The sequence below is a fragment of the Nicotiana attenuata genome, unplaced genomic scaffold (genome assembly GCF_001879085.1).
Source record: "Nicotiana attenuata strain UT unplaced genomic scaffold, NIATTr2, whole genome shotgun sequence".
NCBI lineage: Eukaryota > Viridiplantae > Streptophyta > Magnoliopsida > Solanales > Solanaceae > Nicotiana > Nicotiana attenuata.
In genome coordinates, this window is record NW_017670932.1 from 210,080 (window position 1) to 237,569 (window position 27,490).

Below are 27,490 nucleotides of genomic sequence, written 5' to 3' on the forward strand. Positions count from 1 at the left end.
ATGACAATCTAATCCCCACCTAGCATAAACCTAACAAATAAAACTTGGCCAGCAAGCACCTAAACATTTCAATAAAACTTGTCCAGCAAAAAATACCACATTGTCTCATTTCCACTGGGAATCACAAAATTAGAATCATGCCAATCCACTTTTCTTTCATTTTCAAGCACTACAGACAAGTGAAGAACCCTCCACTTTGCTCATTCCCACCTCATCAAAATCCTTTGCTAATACACTTTATTCACCTAACCTGTTGCCTACCCTGAGGTCCAAGAATTGTCAAGATTCAATTTTTATAGTTGTTGTTGTCTGTAATCTTGGATTTTGAACATTTTTAAAGATAAAAGGATTCAAGATTTTGTAATTCTCAGTGCTTATGCAATTACAGAATTGAAGGCAAAAAGTTCAAGACTTGGTTGGTTAAAGCCCAAATATTGAAAAATACAAAAATGGGTACCTTGAATTTTATGTTTCCCAATTCACTTCTTGATGGTAACTACAAGATTGTAGCTTTGGGTGATAGCAAACTCAGAAACAATAAAAAGATAAGTTCTTATTTTGACCCTTTGAGAATTGGGAATTTTACTGGTGTCCAGCAGCTTCATGGCTTGAGTTTGGGGCTAAATAAGACTAAGGGAAGAAAAGGGGGTATTGTTTCACAGTTGAAAGCAGTTGTAGATAAAGTAGTGGAGAGCTACGGAGTTGGTGATGTAGAAGTAAATGAGAGTGGCAACTATGATGCCATTGTTATAGGGTCAGGAATAGGTGGATTAGTGGCAGCAACACAGCTAGCAGTTAAGGGAGCTAAGGTTTTGGTTTTGGAGAAGTATGTTATTCCTGGTGGAAGCTCTGGGTTTTACCAGAGGGGTGGTTATACTTTTGATGTTGGTTCATCAGTCATGTTTGGATTCAGTGATAAGGTCAGTTTGTCTGTATACTTTCTTTCTGTTATTTAGATGTCCAAGAAGTAGTATTGATTAGGACCAAGATTTTGAAGCAATGATAACCTTTGATATGCGGTCAGTGCTTTGAAATAGATAAATCGTTTATAATAATAAAAGATACTTTAGTTTGGCTCAAGACAGTTGTACTTGTTTGCATCTCAGACGTACCCGCACCTGGTGTTTGCACTAAACTAATGAATGCAAGACATGTGTCTTTTACCGCTGATGGTGCAGAATTTCTGTCATTATTAGTTTATTATAGCCCTTCATACCGAATAATACTATATTTCCCTCTCATGTTGTCTTCTGTTGTTTCATTCTTGAAATAAGTTTTTCTTGAGTGCCTTAGCTATATACACAAGTACTCTTCTAACTATTTTTCTTTTGGATGATATGGAACTACACCTGAAATACTCTCTGCTGGTGTATAAGAAAATATTGTAAACTTTTTGAGTTGTAAATCCATTTAACTAGCGCACTAGTCTAGGAGAAATATCAGAGATATATCTGATGCTTAAGGACGGATCAGTTATATGTTTCCTTGCATATTTCCCAAATTTAGGTCTTCCTAGAATTTGTTTGATAACAACTGTTAAACTATGATACAAGGTCTTCTTCACATATGGTTTCCTGCCCCCAGCCTTCTTTTGTGATGACATTGCGAAAACAAGAGAATAGATTTTGACAATTCGCAGATACAGTGTCTTATGCCTCTGTGCTTTTACATATGCCGTGCTATAGAGTAACAAATTCTGAAGAATAGCATTGTAGAAAACCTATTTACACATGTGCATATACTCTGTAACATTTTGGGTCAAGTTGGTGAATACATGTCAAATGTCCCAAGCTTAGTGTATATGTAGTAACTAATTAACAGACTGACAAGATATTTCAAGTAATTGTCTGCAGTTGGTTGGTTAATTTAACAAAGCTGGTGATGTCCCCAAGAACCATCTTTTCTCCTATGCAGTTAGTCCTTCCAGTATTTGATGTATGTGTCGTGCATATAATGTTCTTATTCTGATCTCTCTCATCAAACTTCAGTTCCAAGAACTGCACTAGTATAGCTAACAATGTGTTCATGTTTTGTATGACCATACTGTAGAGTAGTTCATTTCCTGGAAGATGTGTACAAGAATGAAAATCATAGCATCCTATTGAATATCACATGGGAATTCGTAAACCAACGTACTATGTTCACAACAAAGCATTGTTAAGTTGGGTTGTAGTGAGGTAATTCCACATTGCCGACCATCTATCTACATTAACCTGGATCAATGAGGGGCTTTTCTACCCCAGCTGGAGCTCTAAATTTAGATTTAATAAGTGCCAGTGGGTCGAATATTTCCATTCCTTCCTCGAGTATATCTGATGCATGTTTTATGCTCTAGATTGGGCCGTGTTGATGCCTCGGAAGTATCTCAATCTTTTCCAAGCTTCTTAGTCTGAAAATACTGGAAGAGACTCTGTTTCAATTGAAGAATGTCATCCCAATAACTACATAATTCTGTCATTAACATAATTTGTACTGGCAGTGGTGTATGCTTTGTTCTGTTGTATGTGGTCTGCAGTGCTTACATGTGATTGGATGTTTCACATCTTTTGACAGGGAAACCTCAATTTGATAACTCAAGCATTGGCAGCAGTAGGATGTAAATTAGAAGTTATACCTGACCCAACAACTGTGCATTTCCATCTACCCAATGACCTTTCTGTCCGTGTACACCGAGAATATGATGACTTCATTCAAGAGCTTGTGAGTAAATTTCCACATGAAAAAGAAGGGATTATCAAATTCTACAGTGAATGCTGGAAGGTTTGTGGTCATTAAAATTAAGGTGACTGCAGCTTGCTTTAAATTTTGGACTTCCTGATTTAGACTCAAAATCATTTGTTGAATATGGATGCACAGATCTTTAATTCTCTGAATTCTTTGGAACTGAAGTCTTTGGAGGAACCCATCTACCTTTTTGGCCAGTTTTTTAAGAAGCCCCTCGAATGCTTGACTCTCGGTAATTTCTTTTCTCTTTTCCTTTTAACTTCAAATGTTGTATTTCTTTAGCTGTGCCTTCAGTCCTAATGCTAGAAATGGGTAAAAGAGGCAGTCTAGTGCACTAAGCTCCCGCAATGCTAGAAATGGATGCAGAGAATTGTTTCAAATTGACTTTGTTTCATGTCCTTTTATTGGTATACAAATTTACATTAATAGCAGGAAAAGTCCAGAGAAATGCTATAACTCACACGATAACTGTAGTTGCATAATTAAACAGATGTTCAACTGATAGTGTTGAAAAAGCTTGTAGAACTCAGTAGTTGCCAAAAATTAATACAGTTCTGAATACAGATTACTCTGATTTTTTACTCTGACCTGTTTCTCAATAATCAAGAAATTCATGACCAAAGATTGTAACATTTCCTATCTTAGGTGGCTTTTGTCATTTTCACTGATCAAACACAGACCTCGTTCCACTGTATAACGTCAATTAACTTGGTATCCTTTTGCATAAAGATAATGAGATCTTATGCTATCAAATCACCCTTCTTGTGTTTAACAGTTCTGATTTACATGCTTTGGATATTTTGTAGTGCATTTAGTTAATTTTGCAGTCCGACTGATGGCTCATAAATCATGGAAAATTCCTTCATAGATGTGTTAATACCCAAAAGCGTTTGACTTATGATAGGTTCTTCCTGTCATTCTGGGCATTTGCCAATATCCATCTTGCGGACTAATTTAAGAATAACTATCCAATTATAGGGTATTTTTTCATGCTGACATTTGTGCAGCACAGAATGATTGAATATCCTTCTATTGAATCTTAATTTATGCCAATGTTATTCATCACAGCCTACTATTTGCCCCAGAATGCTGGTGACATTGCTCGGAAGTATATAAAAGATCCCGTGTTGCTGTCCTTCATAGATGCAGAGGTGAGGCAAATAATCTGTACAACTTACTAAAAGTTTTTGATGATTTCTTTACCTTTTGAAGAATTCAACTATATTTTCTCTTTTGCAGTGTTTTATTGTGAGCACAGTTAATGCATTACAAACACCAATGATCAATGCAAGCATGGTAATTCTGCATTTAACCTTAGGCCTTCTTGTGTTTATTGATGTCCATTTTCTCATGAGTTGCTTTCTGCAGGTTCTATGTGACAGACATTTTGGAGGAATCAACTATCCCGTGGGTGGAGTTGGCGAGATTGCCAAATCCTTAGCAAAAGGCTTGGTTAATCAGGGAAGTCAGATACTTTATCGGGCAAATGTCACAAGTATCATTTTGGACAACGGCAAAGCTGTGAGTCTTGGTCCTAGAACCATTGTGAAATTATTGTTAAGAGTGATTATTCCTATTGTGATATGCAAAACTGTTGTTCTGGTGTTCATATTGGACATGTCTTTGCCGACACTCTCTTAGACATACAGTGACACATGTCACGCACACTTTTAACTATCGTCAAATCGTCTTTCCACTGTTTGACCATCAAAAACACTTGTCCTATATAGGTCTTTGGTATGCCTAACTGCATCTAGACGAGCCGTTTTAAGATTTAAGGTAATATTAGCATGTTAGGATGTTAAAATATTTTTAAAATTGGGTAGTAGTATATAGTAAAAGAGGAAAAATGTGAGGACAAAGAAAGAAGAGGGAAGACCAAACATCTGGGTAGGTCCTACATCCCCTTTAGTTGGATGTCAGTTACGCCCCTGAAAATACAGAAAGTGTCTACATATTTATACATACATGACTAAATTATACGTAACAAATAATGAAAATTGTATTTTTCAATGTCCTAATCGTATCTTGTTTTGCATTTTTGAATGCTGTGTTCGCCAATGTGCATGCTAGGCCATTTTCTCAAACGCTTCTTTTTCTTTTAGGTGGGAGTGAAACTTTCCGATGGAAGGAAGTTTTATGCTAAAACCATAGTATCGAATGCCACCAGATGGGATACTTTTGGTTAGTTTTCCTAGAAGCCAGCATAATTTATATGTTTTCTTAAGATTCTTTTGTCTTAGAGCTAGTACTGTGGTTTTCTTGTACACATTTGATTCTCTTCATATCTTATCTTCTCATGTCAAGTGTCTTACATTGTAGGAAAGCTTTTAAAAGCTGAGAATCTGCCAAAAGAAGAAGAAGCTTTCCAGAAAGCTTATGTAAAAGCACCTTCATTTCTTTCTATTCACATGGGGGTTAAAGCAGATGTTCTCCCTCCAGACACTGATTGTCACCATTTTACCCTTGAGGTACTATTGGCACTTCAACGGGCTTGTTATCTATCTTTTCCTGTTTAAGGCTCACATTCATAATCTCTTGATTTTACAGGATAATTGGACAAATTTGGAGAAACCGTATGGAAGTATATTCTTGAGCATTCCTACTGTTCTTGATTCATCATTGGCCCCAGAAGGACATCATATTCTTCACATTTTTACAACGGCGAACATAGAAGATTGGGAGGTAAAAATAGTATATGCCTTAAGTGTCTAAGGTAACCTCTAGTGTATCTATGTCATCCTTTTTTTTTTACTGGAAACTAAAGTACGGATGTTTTTCCTTACTAGGGACTCTCTCTGAAAGACTATGAAGCAAAGAAAGAGCTTGTTGCTGAAAGAATTATAGGCAGACTTGAAAAGACACTCTTCCCAGGGCTCAAGTCATCTATTGTCTTTAAGGAGGTATAAGTCATGATTTTATGAACTGAATAGTTGGTCATAGTGAACGATAATGAGCTTTCTTCAGTACCAAATCTACATGCTAAAATAGTTTGTGGCTTCGTGCCTTGGGGCTTCATCCATTTATATTTATGATTGGACTCTTGTAGGTGGGAACACCAAAGACACATAGACGATACCTTGCTCGTGATAGTGGTACCTATGGACCAATGCCACGCGGAACTCCAAAGGGATTACTAGGAATGCCTTTCAATACCACTGTAAGTGAATCATAACTTCAGTATCTAGTTGCTTTACTGTTCTACTGGTAAATAGAAGCGCACAGAATAAACTGTTCTGTATGGTTTCTGAGCTTACAGGCTATAGATGGTCTATATTGTGTGGGCGATAGTTGCTTTCCTGGACAAGGTGTTATAGCTGTAGCCTTTTCAGGAGTAATGTGTGCTCACCGAGTTGCTGCCGACTTAGGTAAACATGGTTTGACAAGATATTCAATTTTCAGAACTTGAAAGTCCCGATTGCATTTGTCGTGATATCTTTATTACACATATCACTAGCTCTACTATATTTTACTCTGTGGCCTTCAAAAGGTTCCCGCTAGGGAGGTATCGACTTAATATGTGCCAATCAGCAATAAGTGGTCTTATTACTTTGGTTATTGATGAAAAGTTTTGTTTGATATCCTATAATCTAATATAATATGCTCATCGATATGGAATTTATGTATCTTATATTTAGTTTATATCCATATTTCCATAGTCTGATTTTGATATCCTCGTTTTGCTGTCACAGGATTTGAGAAAAAATCAGAGGTGCTGGACAGTGGTCTTCTTAGACTACTCGGTTGGTTAAGGACACTAGCATGATATCTACTCGTTAAGTTAAAAACAAGCATATGACAAACTTCTCAACAAATTAAAAAAAAAAAAGAATAAAAGCATATGACAATACTTTGGCAGTCAAATGATTGGCTTCTGCCAGAAACATCTTCATATAAGGCACAGGTTTATTTTGTTGGGCAGTGCATTGGTTAGTGCCAAATTTTTTACTTTAATAGGTTATTACCTCTTATCTTCTTATGTAAATGAACTGGAAATGAGGTCCAATTCAGGTCACAAGATATTGAGAGCTGTTTTGATTTGTAAATCTATTCAATGTCTACTGTGGATCATTTGCTATAACATTCTGGTAACATTCAGATCCATAGTTATGGAACAAAGAAAATTCCCAGTATATGTTGTATATCACATTGCTGCAAACGCTATTCTTCTATGACCATCATTTATGAAATATTGCTACACCAGTCCACTACTGAGGTACAAAGTAGCAACAAGAATACACCCTTCAGTCCACTTGGCATCTATTCTGGTCCATTATCAGAAAGTTTATCTTCCAAAAGGAACATTAAATCACCATGTCAGCATTACCATAGCAATCAAGTATAAAAATCTCAAGCGGATCCCTAAAATGAGGTACTCACAAGAAATGGTATCGAATGCGCATTATATGTGTTTTTTAGCTACCTAGTAGGAAAATTGAAATTACAACATTGTATGTTATTTCTGACTTAGATATGTACACTTCAGAACCTAATCCAACTAATCAGAATCCTAAAAAAAAAACTACTACTCATCATCAGACCAATTTTAACTAGAAACAAAAAGTTAGACTCCACAAATGAATAATTCATATTACTAAAAGAAAGAAAGCTATTGCCCCAAAATCATCTAAGTGGGTAAAAGGACCTATAAATGGCTGCATGTAGAGGAAAGAAAATCCTTGTGAGCAAGTAGCAGTACCACAGCTTCTGTTGAAGATGCATATTGAACCAAAGTAGCCAGGCTAGAGGTTCAATGGAACACACAGTATAAAGTTCTGTCTGGACTGTTTCTGCTGAATCTACAGTAAGAAGGCAGTCAACTGGTTGAGCAAGCATAAGTCAAAGGAGTGATATTTGTGAACATTGGTTCCGTCAACAGAAAGAAACAAACAAATAAAAATACAGAATCGAATGCTAAACAAAGTTCCCTTTCATCTCTGATGAATGACTAATCTTTACAGCATAACGCAATCCATGTTTTTGTTTCACACACTCCTGTGGATGTAATACCAATGCCTGACTAATCTTTACAGCATAATGCAATTGAAGTTTCTTGTTTCACATACCTACGTGGATGATATACACAACCAGTTTATGTGTAATCAGTGACATCAAGTTTACCAGGCTTTAAGGCTTATGGTATACCAATGCTTACACTCTTTTGCTTCTCTTCTCACCAAAGCCAGTGTCTTGCATCATCGCCACAAATTCACTGTAATCGATGCGTCCATCCTGAAAAAGAAAAATAGGTACATGAATGTTATGATCTTATATATGCTTTTATGTCTGACCATGCACATTATATATCTGCAAGATATTAGAAATAGAACACTGAAGATGAGAATAATAGGGTTTACATTATCTTGGTCAACTTCACGCATAAGCTCTTCAATGGGGATATCGCTCAAACCAAACTTATCACAAGCCTTTTGGAGCTCATCCTGTGTGATATATCCACTACCATCTTCATCAAAATATGAAAAAGCAGCATACATGTGATCTTCCTTCTGAATTTTGTTTAAATGGAGCATAGCAGCTAGAAACTCTCCATAGTCAATGGTACCACTATTATCAATATCCGCCTGAACTTCCAAACACAGAAAGGTTGTTTAGTAAGGATCTTTTTGACAGTTTATTTTTAAGAAGATCTGATATGCCAACATGATTTGCAATGCTATTTAAAGCTGTCATGATGTACATAAGACTGCTCTGGAACATAATAAGAAGTATCACTTACCGCTTGCATTAAGCTAACTATTTCTGAATCCTTCAGATTGGCACCCACTCTTTCCAAACCCTTTTTCAGTTCTTCTAGCGTAATATTTCCACTGTTATCTGTGTCTATCATTTTGAACATTTCCTTTAGTCCTGCGATTTCCTCTTCAGACAGACTTTCAGCAATTACCTAAAAAGCAAACAGAGATTGCTCAAGCATAACAACTAAAAAACACTTTGATGCAGTAATATGTTTCAATGTCCTTTTCCTGTTCCTGATTTAAAAATTAGCGAGAAATGTGTATAAGTGTGGCACATATATACTTGGAAATATAACCAAATACAGGCCAATTAGGAAAGAAATGGAAAGATTAGTAACTAGATAGCCATGGCATTTTCTTTCTTGAAAGGATTGGCACCCTTGTCTTTCTGCAGAAATGCAATGAATGCCATTACTCAGGTAAACTCAGCAACGATAGGTCTGAACAATTAGAATAACTTACTCTGACTGCTATCTTCTTTAATTTGTTCATTGCAGAAAACTGATTGAGACGACTTAGAACAGCACAATCAAGAGGCTTATCTGGAGCAACCCCACCAACACGCACCCATGGATGACCTGACATAGATAATACATATATATGTGTCATTCATGCAAAAGAGCATTTTAATGTGCTTGTTAAGCAAATAAACAGGCAAACATGATGATGTCGTTCTAACCAATCCTTTAAGAATAAGTGTCAGATTTCTACCAATTTACAACTCCTTCTTTCATCACCTCTCCCCTATGTATTCGTCTCTGTTAATCTGTCGCTCAAAGAAGCACATATAGAAGTATCTGAAATCATCTTCATACTGAAATCTTTTTAACATTATAGAGAGGCCAAAAGGCAAAGCAAGAAATCCTAGCAAGAAGCTATAACTCTTAGGAAGATAGGTCCTCCGATTACGTGTGTCTGAAGTCTCAACCAGCCAACAACTTGGCCAAACTCCTATAAACACTAAGCTGCATATACCACTGATTTAATTCAATTTTTTTTCTTAATGTTATCTGATTTCAAGAGGTAGAAGAAAATTTTGATGTTCACATGTCCTCTATTGTACATATAGCTAGGATGCACATGAGCGATGTATATCCAGAAAGAAAATGCAGGAACTTAAATATATCTGGTTCCTTAATAGAGCAGATGCAGCGATCAGGAAAAGCTATTGTCGGCGCTGAGTGCTACCAGTTCCATGAACTAAACTTTTTGGCATTTCCAGTTACTCTCATCAAAACTAAGTGATCTTCCATCCTTCTTTAAATAACATTAGAAATCATAGTAAAACCTAGACTTTTCAACAACAGAAATAAGAATATTTTTCCAACAAAAGTACAGAAGAATTTTAAGTAAGTTGTATAATAAGAATGACTTTAGAAGCATATCAAGACAGTTGATAATCTACAAGCAATTGATCCAGAGCACAAGGCCATATGATGCAAAGAAGAAAGGATGAGAAGCATCATTATATACTGAAAACATACATAACACCAAGAAGAGCATAAAGGATCAGACTGGTGAATACTGCATCTTACAAAGAACTTCATGGGCTGTCAACCGCTTTTTGGGATCTCTCACAAGCATTTTTCTGACTAGATCTTTTGCACTTTCTGATATAGTAGGCCAAGGTTCTGATACAAAGTCGAGTTCCCCTTTTAAAACCTGTTCAAATATTCCTTGCTCCGTCTCTGGTGCAAAACATCAAAATTCATAAGCCACATGGTCTTCATGTTGCTTCAAGGATTATAAAATCAAATTGCAAAGGAAAAAAGTCAAAATAAACTTACCATCCCAAAATGGAGGAACACCACTAAGTAGTATATAAATAATGACTCCTGCACTCCAAATATCACACTCTTGACCATAATGCTTCCGCAACACTTCTGGCGCCACATAGTAAGGACTTCCAACGACATCACCAAAGGTTTCACCTGAGTGCACCATATTTGTATTCTTGATTAGGTGAAGGAATACAGCTCATAAAACAGCTAGAGGAAACCAGAAGAACAGCAACTGATTCTTATAATTTCATTTTATCTGAAATAACTAAAGTAAAACTAAAAAGATAAAGATTAAAATGAAAGTAATAGTAGTCGCCTATTATATGAACAGTAAACACTCTGCCTTAATAAGCTTAATGTGAAAATAGGTATGAAAATAGCAGGTCATATTGTTGTGCGACTTCTGCTCTAAGAAAAGGCAATGTCAAGCAGACACCCTACGATTCTTAAGTTACGAAACAAGATAGAACAGCCCATTCTAACATACCGAAAATCAAGCAAGTAAATGCTAACAAAGAGCAATACCATTTTCTCCATTTTAGACTTTTTCACTACTTTCAAAGATGTCTTTACAAGTACATTCATGCTCTTTGCTACTATTAAATCAGGATTAGACTAGTTGAAACTTAAAAGAATCATTAAGAACAGTGTATAGAACATGTTTAATGTTTATGTTATGGTGGAAAGTCTAGAAAATCATTAACAATATTGTTTAAGTATAATGATTCTTTTTAGAATATTTCTAATGAGTATCTCATAATAATTAATAATCCCAAGAATTAGAGAATTTTCCTCATATTGTGGAGCTCAAAACTCCTAAGATAGGAACTTCCAATATGTTGTTAATAACCAACTTCAAAAAGAGTTTTTTGCTCTCTTCTTTTCTTTTTTCGCATGGTATTAGAGTCTTTACAATTTTGGTAGAGACTTAACTAGTGTCTGCCTACAACAACTACACCTCCATCTCAAAACTCATATTGCGGATTGCCTTCCTACTAATGACCAGAATTATGCCATAAGGTTTTATTTTCTTGTCATAGTTATACTATTATTATCTTTTAGTGATGACGGCTCTAGTGGTACTACTTCTCTTTCTGATAATCCTTCTTGCAGCACTATACCTTTTTCCGATAATCCTTCCTGTAGCACTGTACCACTTTCTAGCAATTATTCCAACAACACCATGCCTATTTTCGATAATATTCTGGTGACACAACTCCTTTTCTGACCAGCATTCCACCCACAATCTAGTCATCCTCTCAACAATAACTGTTCTGGATAACCGAACCGTGCCTCTTTTCGGTGGTATCGTGTCTTTAGCCAGCGTCTTGTCATCATCAAACAACTTTTCCAGTGAAACTCTTCAGCCACCAATTCGAACTATATCCTGGAGATTCGAGTCACAATTTCTCTTTCCATTGATTGAGGATAGATTTTTTTCTGTGTGCAGTGAGAATCACTTTTTCTGCTGTGCAATTACCAGTGGCTTTCTGGCAAGAAAGATATTCAGCAACACTTATTGTGACTCAAAGCTCCAATAAGAACCTCTCTTGTACGTTGTTAATAACCAATTTCAATAAAAGTCTTTTCAGAATTCTTTTCCTTTTCACAAGATCCATGGGGGAGTTACTTTCCCACAATGAACAAAGTACAGAGATTTCTAAGATTGGTTTGTAAATTCTTTCAAAAACAACTCCTGCAGCTATTAGGGACACATGGATGGAACACCTATCAGGTGTGGTAATAAGAGTTTAATATTAGAAAGCCTTAAACCTAAATGTAACCCACTCTTGCGTAACAATTCAATCGCCTTCTGGTATTACAAAGCAATCATAGGTTCATACATTGGAGAAAGAGCCAAGGCATAAGCAGTACTGGCGGCAGAAAGTTGCTGAAAGCAAGAATTTAATAAGAAAACACTTTTTGCCTTGCAGAGTATCTTTAAGCATTTAATTAGATTATAGACTCTCCAGTGAGTTACAGGTCATTGACAGACTTGGGGGGCGATATTAATGCCAGTTTTAAGGAAATTGTGTTTTCAAGAGAATACCTGGCCTGAAGAACACTGATAAACCGAAGTCAATCGTCTTCAGCGGCGACTCCTCTTGCTGATCGACAAAAAGAAAGTTTTCAGGTTTGAGGTCCCTATGCATAACACCCAAGGAATGGCATGCTTCTACAACACCTACTATTACCCTTGCAAGTTCAGCTGCTTTCTTCTCTGAATAATGCCCCCTCTGTATAATCCTATCGAAAAGCTCTCCACCTACACAAAGCTCCATTACAACATGAACCGCAACAGCATCCTCGTATGCCCCCACAATTTGAACAACACTAGGTTGTCCTGCCAAGTGATGCATTATCCGAATCTCCCTCCTTACATCCTCCACATCCTCCTCAGTGTTCAACCTTCTTTTAGCAATAGACTTACATGCAAATTCCTTCCCACTCGACTTCTCTACACATAAAAACGTCGTCCCAAATTGCCCTTGTCCTAACTTCCTCCCTAAACTATAAATTTCCTTCAAATTACCCGTTTTTCGTCCTAAAACAGATTCAATCTGAAGCCCCAGACTCGACACTCTCTTAACATGACCAGGCTTGTTCTGTTTCACGCCCTCCACGGGCTTATTGACAGTATCATTAGCATCTGTATTCTTATTGTTATTCCTAACCTCCTCTTTAACACTCATTTGTGTATTATCTCCATTTATCATAAGGTGTGGAGGTGGATTACTTTGAATACATGATTTGTTATCATCAGAACCTTTTGCATCATTTGTATTTGATGAATCAACTGAATTCTCTTTGCTTTTTTCCCCTTCATTTGGGAGTGGTAAATTTTCTGATTGATTAGGTTTCCACACAGCTGCAGTAACAGATTGTAAGAACCCATTGTTAGCCAATTTGGGTCCTACACAATTATTCCCCATCCAAAAATAAAAAATACCAAAACAAATACTACTAGCTCAAATCAAAATCTCAACTTCTCCCAATACCATCTAAACATGCCATTGCTGATTCATCAAAATTCAACAGAAGCCTTAATGAAGCCCTAATTTTTTTTATCCCAAAAATTAAATACTCCACTAGAATCAAAATGAGCCGAACTACTCATATATTAAATCACTCGATTGCACAAAAAGCGTACCAAAAATCTGAATTTTCTGAAAATTTAAGAATTGAACAACAGATGATGTCTCAAATATCGAAGCTGGCAAATGAAAATGATATCTTAGGGATTTGGAAGAAATTGGGGAGAAATTAAATGAGGAGAAATTGTTGGAAATGGTGAGGAAAGAGAAAAGATGAAATGGATCGGAATAATATTGATGATCAGTTCGTTAATTCTGTTAACGATTGGAGAAGTGTTTTTTCATGCATGAATTAGCATGCAATCACATTTTTCAACCTACCGCTACGTAAAGGATTTTTATTTTTTCCTTTTCACACAATTAACAAAAAAATAAGAAAGACTAAGGGATTTTTTGGTTCGGAAACAAGTTAATCACGAATTAAAAACATAGGATTATTATGTGATGATTAAGAATGAAAGAATGGTTGTTGTTGTTATTATTATTATACAAGAATTATGTACTTCAAGGGTATTTTTGTCTTTCAATAGTCCAATATATTTCACTTTTTGTTCCACATACAATAACACATAGTTCCCGTATAACTTATACAAATGTTATTTATGGTGAATTTAATGAGAAGATTAAACAACCAAACAGAATGTTAGTAAATTCAAACTCGTAACACTTTGATATTGTCTATATCTAATATATTTTACCTCATGAATGTAAAATAAATTCTTAGGATGTGAATGCTATAAAATTTTAAGATGCAAGCTTTATATTAGGCTAAGCAAATAAAAATTAAAACTTAGTCATATCTTAGAATAGTATAATAATATTTAACTCAAAAGTATTAGATAATAATTACATGGGAAATTTTCGTATATATACCATATAGGAAACTATATTACCAAATATGTTCATAGTTTGCATATTACCATTCATGCTAATAGTATTCCTACATAATATATACAATGCATTAAATAAGGAATCATTGTAGCTGTAGGATTCCTTATTTAAGCGCGCAAAATTGGGAATTAAATATTCTTCAGATCTTCCACAACGCAAATCACGCACATTCATAATTATCGTCGGCTTCGTTTCAAATTTTCCATACTCTGTTTTTGCGATACACTCTGTTTCCAGAATTCTCTCTACATCTCTCTCTATCTCTCAATTCCAAATTTCAGTAATACAAAGCAAAGGAAAAGAGAGCAGCAATTCCACCATTGACAGCCATTAAAAAGCTTTGAAGCTTTGAATTCAAATTTGGGTTTTCAAAAATCATTATTTGTTTGGATTGGGTGTTGTTTAAAATAATTGGGAATATGGTTTGGAGTTTATATCTCAATTTTGAGGGGTTTTGGTGAAGATTAGACTTGGTTTTGACTGAATTTCAGATTGAAACTCGAAGAAGAAGAAGAAGAAGAAGAAGAAGAAGAAGAAGACATGACATATATTATATTGCAGAAATTGTAGAAAAATTGTAGACTGTTGTTTATTTATTTTTCTTTTATTCATTTACCTATTGTATGAAAGTTGAACAACATTGTATAAAAATTGTATTTAAGTGGATGATTTAGTACTGTTTTGGACAAAAATATGTATCAAAAATGTGAAACATACATTTCAGGGGAAGCATGTCGAGTCCAAATATGTACCCAGTTTGTAGATATTTTGTAGATAATTGTAGATTATTTGTATTCTAATTGTAGATGCTTTATTTTCTGTTTTCACAAATCAAAAACGACTAAAACTTCTACAAATCTTCTGAAAAAACGCAATTATGTCAAAAATCCCAATTATGCTACAATTGAATGGGAATTGAGATATTAAAATTCAATGTACCCAGTTTATAGATATTTTGTAGATAAATTGTAGATTATATGTATTCTGATTGTAGATGCTTTGTTTCTGTTTTCACAAATCAAAAACGACTAAAACTTCTACAAATCTTCTGCAAAAAACGCAATTATGTCGAAAATCCCAATTATGCTACAATTGAATGGGAATTGGGATATTAAAGTTCAATATACCCAATTTGTAGATATTTTGTCGATAAATTGTAGATTATTTGTATTCTGATTGTAGATGCTTTGTTTTCAGTTTTCACAAATAAAAAACGACTAAAACTTCTACAAATCTTCTGCAAAAAACGCAATTATGTCGAAAATCCCGATTATGCTACAATTTTGTGATTCTCCTATATGCTCTTGTTACTCCTTACGAAACTGTTATATTAAATATGGAATCCAAAAAAACATGATGAAGGGATAGATCTTCCTAAGAAATTTTGTGGATAATTTGTAGAAACGTTGAAATTCTGTATTTTCATATTAATTTTTCAAATGATATGTAGTTTTGTTGTAGATTATATGTAGAAAACAAGCCATTGTGAATCTTATTTGACTCATTCCTCACATTCAACCTATTCTACAAATTCACGCCTCTTTAAATACAATACAATCATACTTTCTTGAATTTAAAGGTATAGCAATATATAAAACTTTAAAAAAATTCTCCTCTACACAAGTTAGCTCCAAAACAGACGAAGTGGAATAACAAGCTCCCATCAAAACTTTTAACACAAAAACACAAAGCTCAAAAATAAATAAACAACAATCTACAATTTTTCTACAAATTTTCTACAATTTATCTACAATTTCTACAATATAATGTATGTCATGTCTTCTTCTTCTTCTTCGAGTTTCAATCTGAAATTCAGCCAAAACCAAGTCTAATCTTCACCAAAACCCCTCAAAATTGAGATATAAACTTCAAACCATATTCCCAATTATTTACAGCAACACTCAATCCAAACAAATAATGATTTTTGAAAACCCAAATTAGAATTCAAAGCTTCAAAGCTTTTTAATGGCTGTCAATGGTGGAATTGCTGCTCTATTTTCCTTTCGTCTTATATTACTGAAATTTGGGATTGCGAGGTAGAGAGAGACGTAGAGAGAATTCTCAATTCTTTGCAACAACATTCAATCCAAACAAACAATGTCTTTTGAAAACCCAAATTCGAATTCAAAGCGTTGGCTATGGAAGAAATAATAGGATTTTGATACAAAAATCGTGGGTGTGGGAGGGAAATGTGGGTGAAGGTGTGGGAATTGGAGAGAGAAACGTGGGGGATTGGTATTAGAAGAAATATACGGTACCATTTAATTAGGAGTGTAATTAATACCCTTAAAAACCACTATGGTATATAATTGGTAATTAAGTATACTAAATGTAATTATATCAAACATTAAACATTGAATGTGATATAATTTTCTATATGGCATAGAAATATAAAAATTCCTTCGTACATCGAAACGCTTAAACTTCTAAAAAAAGATGGCCCAAAGTAAGGCTTAGAAAAAAGAAAACGACAGAAATCATTTCCGACTTGCTCTTGCTTCTACTTTGCATATTCTGACGCGTTCAGTAATTTTTGTATAGACTTTATTGTGTAGCTAAAATCTTGGTATTCCCTTCCCACGACTCACTTACAAATCATAGACCTTTTCTTAATTACTAAAGACGGGTATCATCATTTTTTGGACGTATATACAAGTTACAAAGAATACAAAATTTAAGGTAAAAAACTTACTTGGATTCTACTGTATGTCAAACAGCTTTGTGGTATTCTGATTTAAGAAGCCTTGCTTATTATCTCATGTCGCATTATTTTTCTTCTCATTTCAAATTCAAGAATACGGCCAAGTATTGGTGGCAAAGGGAAAACAACAAAAACCTGGAAAAAAATGGCTCACTATATATTGGGCCAAAGAGCTCGGAAAAAATTCTTGTTCTGTTCACAAAGTTGTTCACTATACTACTGGGCCACAAAGCCCGGAAATGTTAAACTAGATTTGGTGGGGTGCGCCAGGCCTGGGCTGTAGTGTAACGCCTAGGCGACGCGCGAAGGCCCAGATAGCAAGCTACCTTGATGGACCTTCCCCTTAAAAAATTAAGTTAATATCGTGTGGGCCGATGGCCCACATATCAGATATTAAACTGATAAGAACAGATACTACACTTGATCTTAGCCAAAAGGCCGAGAAAGGTATGCTTTAACAAGGTAAAGGGCCTTCGTTTAAATAGCACATCTCTGTTGTCTACTCCTTACCTTGTTCCGGTGTGGGACTACTGAACCGCACAAACCACATTCTCTGTTTTCTTCAAGTGTAAAAAACTAACAAAAGGAGCATAGGCAATATAACTTGAGACACAGTATAATCTACCATATATCATATTTTAATGCATTAACACCTTTTTTTTCTATTAAGATTTCTAATATAGAGGTTATAGAACCAAGTTAGAAAATTTTATAAGTACTTGTTACTTCGTGATAATTTTAACATTGCTCTCGATAGTCTATAAATTTAGTAAAATACTTTGTAACACAGATAGCTAGTCGTATAATATCGCTTAGTGTTAGACACTGAATTCATGCTTCAGTCTTTACTGTTGCCATTTGAATCAGTCAATTAATGAAATAATTGAAGAAAGAAAAGGGCTCAGATTTTAGTATTAGATTTTGTTTGACATTAACATTGAAGATTGTCAATCAACATTCTGTTAATATAGGAGTATTTGTTACTTAAATTATCAACATTGGAAATTCACCAACTAAAAAGCAATAACAGACAAACTCTTCAACTTTTTTATATTTTGATACTATACTTTTATTTTGCTTTTTGATTCTAGAATAGGTACAACACACGATCAGTAGTTAGATTAGTAAACAATTCTGAAGAGAAAAAAAAAAAGAGAATTTTTTTTGGTTTCCTTTGCTCCTTGTGTCTGCAAATCAGACAGCAAATGTAGTTGATACAGCAAATGGAACAGAGCTTACAACAGTAAATGATGAATAACTGATGCCAAAATGTCAATAACTGCCTTAATAATCCCTCTTGTCATGTAAAGAATGACCAAGTTTTGATCATGCAGCTTCATTTGTTGGCGCAAAAGATTAGTAAAAGTCTACTGCCTGGAAACTAACTGGTGAAGATCTCATCACTGGCCTTTCATCAAAAAGAAAATTTGAAAGCGCCTGCTTTGGAATCGGTGACCGATTCCCAGAAGGAAGGTTTCTTCTGCTGGGCTTTTTTCTCCTCGTCTTTCAGAGTCAACTCATCAATGGTACCGGGAAGATATGCTTCAATGGCATTCTTAAATTTGTCGTGCAAATTGACTCTGTCACTTGTTCCCGACACAAGAGTACAAGCATTTGGCTTTTTTAGAAATTCCAGAACATTCAGTAAATTCCTCCTGCAAGAAGAGAAATAACAGTTGGTAAATATCCATAGTAAAATACATATTGGCAAGAGCAAGGAATTTTAATATTCGCCAGGTGAGTTTTGAAACAAGTTATCCTCTCCAAACTCACGGGAGATCCTAAACAAGACACACCGGGAGGGAGAGAGTTGTCCCGAAAATTTCAGGGGAAATCCTAAACAGATGCACAAGGGAGGAAGAGAGTCGTCCGGAAAATATCAGTGGAGATCCTAAACAGACACTCAAGTGGAGGGAGAGAGTTGCCCTGAAAGATTCCCATGCTATGTTCGAACTAAGTGCACTCAACTAATACTACTTTGACATATCTAGGGAAGATGTTTCTTATCCATAGCACAACAAAAAACCCACAACCAAGGCTGCAAAACCAACGATACAACTTTCTATCTCAGATTGGCATCAACTTCAGAACTCTTTCCTTATGAAGCAAAGCAGAATTCAGTTACGCATGACTATGCATATCTGTGTTTGAGTACAACGCTTCAACTACTAAGGCTATTGTGGTTTAACGGAATTAATCTGGCTATGGTTTAAGGGATAAGAAAAAAAGGGAGAAAGAATAGAACATTAAAGATGTATCTTTTGTTGAAAAAAAGGCCACAACAAACATTCGATCCCATAGTTCTAAGTACAAAAATGTGTCATCATTAGCTTCCAGAAAACCATGATAAAACACAAAATGTAAAGTAGCTTAACAACTCACTAAAGTTTGTTTGTCTAGGATAAACCACCTTAAAGCTTAATATATATAATTCTTTTTATCACTAAAAAAATATCCAGCTCAAAGGTGGCTTATCCTAAATCTTAAAGCTCAATATACATGCCAGGATTAGATGTAAAGCAAAGACACCATACGCTCCGTTGCATCTTGAAGAATTTGTATCATCACGTAGAGTCACCATAAAATCTTTTGAAGCCATGATTGTAGGAGAGAGGAAAATATGCTCTAAAAGATTACTCCAAACAAACAGATCAAGTAATTATTTTCAATCTTTTAGACATTTTCTAGTCTGCATGCTTCCAACTATTGGCATATATATTCCCTATTTAGTGTTCCAGAGTTTCATGGTAATAACCAGCATTCCATCTTATCAGGGTTTGCCTTTCTTGATCACTTCCTAAACCTTGAAAAGAGAGTGAGGTCATAAAAGAAAAAAGTACTACTCAAAGTAAAGTTCACTCAAGAAGACTTTTATGTTACATCTCCAACAACACCCTTCCTGCATGATATAAAAGCACTATAAACCCTTTCCTCTCATATGATAGTTTTAGTTACATGAAGATTATGTAGAACAATGACTCAAGTGGATAACCGGAACATAGAACATTAACATGAGAATATATGTGATATGGAGTTACAGCTATTTAATCAATTGTGAACTTTTGCATTTATTTACCACTGGTGTCCATCTCCTTATAAAGCAGAAACATTGCATACCATTGAGGAAACTAGTACTGGTAATTTCTCACCAAGCATGAAAACAATATCAAGTGCCGGATATATGAGAGACAAAAGTAGCATACCTGCTAACAAAGTTCTGGGTAATGGCAATTGAATCCTCTAAATTGATGACCAAATGCCACCATCCATTAGGTACAAAGATTACTTCCCCGGCCTTGCAGACACACTCAATAGGTCTCTTTTTCCAATTCTTGGTTGCATTATAAAAGTTCATGAACCATTCTATTATCGAAACAGGACTTGCTACTTCTGCGCCGTCAGGGCTTGGATGAACCCCGGGTGGAATCACATCAGGTGGAAACAACACCCATTTCTTGGATCCTTTGATTACTGCATTCCAAGCAGAGGTAGAATTCGGATCAATGTGGAATGACGAGCCGGACCCTGCAGGTCCAATAATAATCCATCTATAATCTGGCCTCTCATTACCCAATACACTAAACAAATCCTCATTGAAGTACATAGGGACATCATAATCCTTTCCTAACTGAGGAACTTTCTCCGCAAACTTTGGATCAAACAAATACAACGGCCTTTCTTCCCTCGCTTGATCAGAGTAGCTAAAATAGTCTTCAAGTTTCATTTCCACCGGGCCAACTGAGAATTTCACATCTCCGCATTCCTCAGCTAAGTAATCCCTATTCCATTTCTCCAATGCAGGCCAACTTTCCAAGCACCCTTCTAACAAAACCGGCTTATTCGGTTCCTCAAAATTCATAACAAACTCATCAACAGAAATTCCTTTCCTCCTTACAATATTATCCTTTTCTAACCATTCAGGTTTCATTTCAAGATTAGCACATAACCAACTCTGAAACAAGTAATCAGAATAAAAGTCTCTAACTTTCAAACCAGAACTCAAAACTGGAAATGAAGGCTGCTTATATGCACTAACAAAAGTAGACTTCCAAGAACCCTTAAAAAAGAAGCCACCTTTACTAGTCTCTAATACAAGATTCCTCCAAAGGGGTTCATGGTTACAAAAAATATAGAAACCTTTGCTTACATTTGACAAAATACCTAAATGGGTACCTTCTAAAAGGCCTAAAATATCAAGAACAAGTTCATCAGTTAAAGTCTTGAGATTACCTAGGCCGGTATTTCTTGAATTATGAGATGATGGGTTGAAATAAAGATTCCCAAGTGGCTGAACTCCATGGGAATCTGATTGTGCTGAGGCTTTCAAGCTGAAACCCTCATCATCTTCTTCTTCAACTTCTTCTTGTGGTGCTATTTGGTGTTGTTTGGTAACCCTTTCTTCTTCTTTTGTGGAAACTGAAACTTTCTTTGATTTTTTACTCTTGCCATTTTTTCTCTTTCGTTTTTGCTTCTTGAATATCAATGTCTTGGAACCCAGCATTGTTTCGGCTGGAGCAGGAGGAGGAGGAGGAGCTGGGAAGTGTGGTTTGAGCCGCCGAGGCTTTGAGGGTGTTTACTGTTCCCTGGAGTATCATTTTTAGTTCAGCTGGAGAAAGGCTTTACCAAATGACAAAAATGGTCCCTTATGTTTATATATGTTTAAAATAGACCCTTGAATATACTCCTTAGTAGTTTTGGCCTTTTAAATTTATAGAAAATAATTGGTACTTTTGATCTCTATCAAATATATTACAAATTCTTTTGATTTAACAAAAACTTTGAAAACAATAATATTTACTGAGGACTCGCATTTGGAGGTATTTTGCAATTTTTGGTATTTTGGATCTATTTTCAGTGTCTGCAGCTTATTTTTTATATGTTTTTTGTCTATTCTGATGTCTAATGCAGTTTTTTGTGTTGTAATTTCTAAAATTCCGGACTTTCTTTATGTTTAAATTTCTTTTTCGTAATTCCGTTTAACCTAACAACCATAGGTTTTTAAATATTTAAAGGAGATAAAAATGATCACAAAATTAAAGGACCAAAATTCTCAATAGTATATTTAAGGAATTATTTCAAACCTACCCCCAAAACATAAGTTACCATTTTTGTCATTTTCTCGGCTTTCCGACCATACTTTCATGCATCACACTTTGTTGGGTGTTCGAGTTAGTGGTAGATTTGTTACGTTGAGGCCGTCTCAGGTTCTATTTTTTCCAAGTCCTTGGTTACTTTACGCGGAAGAGGATACTTGACATGAGTGAATAATTGGCATGAGATAGGTGCTAAAGAGTAAAGACTACTAGTATTAATTTGTAACTGTATAATTTGTAGCACAACAAACATCTAGGTAAGGGAAAAGAAAATAAAACATTCACTTGAAGGTAAAACACCGGAGCGCATTTCGCGAAGTGAGATTCCAAGAATTTCCAATTCCATTTTTAAGGATTCGCCCTATTTCACCAGAAACTAAAATAACATTATGTAAACATAGAAGGTTCCGGCTAGGCTTTATTAACCTTAGTCAGTCTTGGACCAAGTCTACATTAATAACAAGGAAGTTCTTCGATCACGATTACAAAAGTCCAGTAGCACTAACATCTGATTGACAAAAAGAAAAAATTCATTCACAAATTGTAATATACAGAAAAAAAGAAAAAGAAAACCTTGAGAGAATCCAAACAAGCCATATATGATCACAGTTATTCACAAGTCCCAACCTGGCAGTGGAACATCTATATTTTCGATGCCGCTGGTTCAACAAAATGTCACAGCGCAGAGTGAACCCAAATTTGCAGCAGCAAGGAATATAGGGAGGAAAAGAAAGTAACATGAAAAAGCAATTAGTCTGACTACAATCCATTTCGCACTGACGTTTATGATACAGTCTTCAGTAATCGATGTGGAATAACTAGGAGCTGGTTTTACACTTGCGTACTCGACAGACATCTCCACTGCCCCACACGAGGTCCCTTGTCTAAAAGCATTAGCAAGCCTACATTGCTGGTGGACGATCCAAACATGTACCTGACAAGTATCAAGATTTAATCAAGTGTCAACTAGAACTTGCCCAAACAAGAAACTAACTCAAGCAGGCAAAAAGGGAAATAGGTTTATTGTTTTCTTTTATATGGTAAGGGAATTATAAGAAAGTTGAATCAGTATAGAAACAATTTCTTGATAAGAAACCAAATTGTAACGAGCAACTCACTTGCATCTGCGCGCTTTTCTTCTCCACAAAACAAAAGATACAATCCACTGAATAAAAAAGAAAACAAAAATAAATCAGCTTTGATTATAACTCAGAACACAGACAGAAACTGGGGGGAGTAAGACAGGTAAGAAATTTTGATGTAAGAATAAAACAAATTGTTTTGCTAATTTTCACCCCATCCGTCCTCTCCCTTAAAAAATGGTAAAGAAAAGAGTGGCTCGAGAATCAATCAATGTCTCAATCCCAAACTAATTGAGATCGGCTAGATGAATCCTCTATATCCATTCCACTCTATTCGGACCAAAGTCATCTAGTGCAGGTAAATAATTTATCCTTTTAAGGCAAAACAGGAAGTTCTATAAACTAGGAGGTTCTCCAAATCACCCATTTAACCTTAACCAAACCAAATGTGTGTAACAGCATGATTCCTACTAGTTCATATGAACATATGGTTCATTTTGTACCATTGTGTCTATTCTAAGCTAGGTCCGCATTAGATCTAGGGATTGTAGTTCTTTAGAGACAGCTTAACTACATGACTTTAGGTCTACCTTGTTTGCTTTTAGTGTCAACAATATAATAGAGGAAAATTCAAATGGTACTTATGATTTGTTGTCCCTAGAAACCCTTCTCCTCGTAGGAAATAAGAAAAACAATCCAAAGAAGGGAATTAGTCTTAGCACATTTGTTAGAGTCCAAGATGCCCATCAAAAGTAACTAAAGAAGGGACCTGTGTTTCATCGTCCATGTCAATATGGACAAACATAGAAATAAAGGAAAATGCCTGTGAAAATGCATCGTGATTTAAGTAATGTCAAATTGACATCACAAGTAACCTTGTCTAACATACCATTTGATATGTGATTCTTCTAAAAGTTGGTATTACATTGGTTTGCACCAGCTCTTCCCATTGTGATGGGCTCAACATCTTATTTAGACATAAGCATGAGACGCTAATCCACTGATATCCTCGGACGACTTGACTGAAGATATAAGTGAACTTGGAAGATGGAAATATTATTGAATCTTAACCATAAATTACTCCAATATACCACCTCTCAGCCATACCAGACCTCACCCATCATTGGTCCAAGAAAAAAAAACAATGCCCACAAAAGCTAACTCAAGGTCTAGTAGAAGTTTTGAAAAGACACAATCCAACCCAATCTCATTGTTTTCTTTTTTAAACGCCCAATCTCAGGTTTCTCTCGGCGCATGCTCAGTTGAAAATGTACAGGAAAATAATCTTTGTTAAGAATCTCAAGAGTATTACCAAAGAAAGTAATTAGTATTTAGTCATCGCCATGAATGGGGCAGTTAATTTACAGACTCAATCAAATGGAATAAATATATGTTTACAGTCGAATAGTTGCTACTACTGTGGTTGCAATGACCCAAAATTTGTTTTCTCAAGCAGGAAAACGACCATAGGCATCATTCTGAATGTGAAAATGTAGCTAATGGAAAACCAAAAAAGTTGATCATAGATTAATATCATACCTTGAATACGGACATGAAAGAAAAGCTCGCAATTACAGATGGCTTCCTTGAAGGTCTTCTCGCGGCTGGGGACATTTCTTTGCATAATTGCTGAGCAATCTCCTTGAGCAATATCACCTGTGCTTTATCAGTCCGCATAGCAATCATAGCCTGTCTCATTGATTCCCGATCAGCCTCAAGTGCTTGAAGCCTAAGGTACAACTTCGTGACCTCTGGATCTCCAAAATCTGTATGATTCAATGAATCCCTCGGGGTGTAATCGTCAACCATTCCAACTGAAGCCTTGGGGTCTGGCACACCATCATATCCAGCCCTCCGGTGTACAGAATCAATTGTGTAAACTCGGTCACTCATGTCATCTCCAACTTCTGATGAATTATCAACCTTCCTCAAGTTTGAACGCTCTTCTGTTTGTGAATATTCTGCTTTTCTAATATTTCCACCAAACCTTGGAGAATCTGAGATGAAATCTGAGTTAATTTCTTTAGTTGTAACAAAGGGAGAACCTAAACTGTCAGTTGAAAACTTTCTAAGATGTCTAGTCCTCCTTGGGGAATGACCAACTATCACTTTTTCAAGTATGTTGTTCTTGAAAAGATCCCCATCGGTACTTCTTGGCGTCCTCTCCAACTGATTGATCCTATGCTCCAAATCGCGCAATTGATCGCATGAACGTGGGGTCTCTTCAAATGCATATTTCTCAACATCAACAACCTCATTATCAACCTCTGTGTATACTTGATTCTCATTAATAATGCATTTCAACGGCGGGTAATCAAATGGAGGAACTTCGAATTGCCCATTGATAGTCTCGGACATACTATTGTTCCGACTAAAACGACCCTTTTCCGTCTCACAATCACCATCAGCCTCAGATTCTGTGAGCCCATAACTCATCATTCTATGCTTATACATTTGCACCTCACAGGTCAATGATTGAATTGTTTGTTCCCTCTTGTATAATAAATCCTCCAACGCCATTATCTCCTGCTGATCATGCGCCGTTTTCTCCTCAGTGTACCTCTTGAATTGTTTAAATTCCATCTGAACCTCTGCCTTTTCTCCTTGCAGCCTCAAAATCATCGACATTGCCTCGTTTGCGGCCGAGGAGGACGCGTTTCTTTCTTCCTCTAACTCAGCACTTAAATCCTGAATTGTCTGTTGTTGCTTACCTACCATTTCCCTAAGTGCTGTACATTCATTTTCGATCTCAATACGAGCATTTAGAGGTAAGACAAAGCCTGGGATCATGAACTTATTCTCATTGTATTCATCATATTTTCGCTTCACAGACCGGAGCCAAGTTCCCGAGTAGGACCTGTTCATCACAGAACAACTGCACCCGCAATCACAGCAGTTGACCTGGCTGGTCGTCGGGGCCGAATTTTGAGAATCCATTTTCTACTGCACATTCAAATCAATCGTCGAGCCTCAATTAAAAAACCAAAAACAGAAATTTCACAAACGAAAAGGTTGATTAATCCTGTACAACAAGCTCTCAATCCCTCCCTCTTTGATAGATTGTTCATGTATGTACAAGTATATACCTCGAATTCACATATGATGAATTCCACCTTTCCTCAGTTGCCACACAGAATGCAAATTCCTACAAAAAAACAGCCAAAACTTCTCAATTCTAAGACCAGGCACAATACCTTAAAGTTAGGTTTGCATTGTTGTACTCCCAAAAAAAACAAAAAACAAAAAAATAGATGGAGATGAATAATAATTTACATGGATTTCTATGTGCAATACCTTTATCCTGGCAATGTTGATACCTATATCTTATTCCACATTTTATGTTGTACAAAATAATACTACATCACCACCGTTATCAAATAAAGGAAAAACACAATTACAAGGTAATTCTAATTTCTTCTCATATGCCTAAGCTTTGGTGGGCAATTTACCCGGTATCTGCGCTAGTAGGAGTTAGCAGGCGGCTGGTGAAATAATCGAGGTACGCACAAGCCGACCAGACACCATGTTCATAGAAAAAAAAGGAGAAAAAATACATCGTTCACATAAATTATTCAGAGTTTTATTCCCCAAACAGAATGTTATAAATCAATAATACAGCACCTTACGTCGAGATTATTTTTCCTTATATGACACATCAAACAAAAATACTAAAACAACCACCAAATGCATATCCATGCACATATACGAACGAAATATCCATATTAAATATGCATAAAAAAGGATAAAAGCGATCATAAATCAAGTAAGGTACCTGGAGAAAATGAGAAAATGAACATGTGTAGCGTATCTGAGAAATGGAGGTGAATTCAGCCGGGAAAATGGAAATTATAATTCCAGCTTCCCGGAGAATTGTAGATATTAAGGAAAACGAGAGAAACGAAAATACAGAGGAGGGAAGGGGGAGAGAGAGAGAGGGAGAAACGAAACCAAACGTGGGAGAGAGAAAAGAAAGGGAATTTGAAAACCCCTTGATTTTATTTTTTTTTTTTGAATTTTATTTTTCAATTTGTAATGTAGAAATTGATAAGACTGTTGTGTTCTGATTTTCTTTTTCTTTTCTCTCTATTTCTTTTGCAAGGGAAAATGTGGGATGATTTAGAGAGGAAAAGAAAAAGGGGTGAAAATGGAATTTTTACTGCAAGGGGAAATTTTGGTTGAGAGTTTTCTTCGGATAGTACAACTGAAACCGCGTGCTAATGTTTGATTAGCATTTTATTCATTAGATAAGTCGTAGTAATGTTTTCGTTAAAGGGATATTCGATAAAATTGGAACTACACATAGTAATGATACTTACGTGTTGTTGTATAAGCTCTAATAACTACTTCAAATTGTATTTTATTCGTGG

General features: G+C 35.7%; 4 protein-coding genes across 7 annotated transcripts; 1 reads left to right on the forward strand and 3 right to left on the reverse strand.

Annotated features, from left to right (window-relative positions):
* Positions 1-63: 63 nt before the first annotated feature.
* LOC109244581 (prolycopene isomerase, chloroplastic) lies at positions 64-6,871 on the forward strand. The gene is made up of 13 exons (XM_019411690.1): positions 64-920; positions 2,554-2,760; positions 2,857-2,956; positions 3,793-3,875; positions 3,964-4,020; positions 4,093-4,245; positions 4,830-4,908; positions 5,047-5,195; positions 5,275-5,409; positions 5,514-5,627; positions 5,774-5,884; positions 5,984-6,092; positions 6,417-6,871. Exons 1-13 carry the CDS (start codon positions 450-452, stop codon positions 6,488-6,490), a joined length of 1,842 nt encoding a protein of 613 aa, XP_019267235.1. The 5' UTR covers positions 64-449; the 3' UTR covers positions 6,491-6,871.
* Positions 6,872-7,535: 664 nt separating this feature from the next.
* On the reverse strand, positions 7,536-17,393 carry LOC109244582 (calcium-dependent protein kinase 20-like). Of its 2 annotated transcripts, XM_019411693.1 has the most exons (8): positions 16,940-17,393; positions 12,312-13,130; positions 10,268-10,411; positions 10,016-10,168; positions 8,943-9,058; positions 8,462-8,629; positions 8,082-8,306; positions 7,536-7,956 (listed from the first exon to the last, which is right to left on the reverse strand). In XM_019411693.1, exons 2-8 carry the CDS (start codon positions 12,976-12,978, stop codon positions 7,876-7,878), a joined length of 1,554 nt encoding a protein of 517 aa, XP_019267238.1. In that variant the 5' UTR covers positions 12,979-13,130; positions 16,940-17,393; the 3' UTR covers positions 7,536-7,875. The 2 variants fall into 2 exon arrangements, with proteins under 2 accessions (XP_019267238.1, XP_019267237.1); XM_019411692.1 differs by lacking the exon at positions 16,940-17,393 and having other exon boundaries at positions 12,312-13,747.
* Positions 17,394-18,041: 648 nt separating this feature from the next.
* On the reverse strand, positions 18,042-21,519 carry LOC109244583 (F-box protein At5g06550). Its single transcript, XM_019411694.1, has 2 exons — positions 20,152-21,519; positions 18,042-18,603 (listed from the first exon to the last, which is right to left on the reverse strand). The coding sequence occupies exons 1-2, from the start codon at positions 21,447-21,449 to the stop codon at positions 18,363-18,365; spliced, it is 1,539 nt and encodes a 512-aa protein (XP_019267239.1). The 5' UTR covers positions 21,450-21,519; the 3' UTR covers positions 18,042-18,362.
* A 916-nt stretch (positions 21,520-22,435) lies between these two features.
* On the reverse strand, positions 22,436-27,188 carry LOC109244584 (myosin-binding protein 7). Of its 3 annotated transcripts, XR_002070712.1 has the most exons (6): positions 26,896-27,188; positions 26,210-26,268; positions 24,663-26,066; positions 23,160-23,206; positions 22,669-22,975; positions 22,436-22,549 (listed from the first exon to the last, which is right to left on the reverse strand). XR_002070712.1 is itself a non-coding variant. In XM_019411696.1 (5 exons), the coding sequence occupies exons 3-5, from the start codon at positions 26,058-26,060 to the stop codon at positions 22,873-22,875; spliced, it is 1,548 nt and encodes a 515-aa protein (XP_019267241.1). In that variant the 5' UTR covers positions 26,061-26,063; positions 26,210-26,268; positions 26,896-27,188; the 3' UTR covers positions 22,436-22,872. The 3 variants fall into 3 exon arrangements, 2 of the variants coding, with proteins under 2 accessions (XP_019267241.1, XP_019267240.1); XM_019411696.1 differs by having other exon boundaries at positions 22,436-22,975; positions 24,663-26,063; XM_019411695.1 differs by having other exon boundaries at positions 22,436-22,975.
* Between the last annotated feature and the right edge of the window lie 302 nt (positions 27,189-27,490).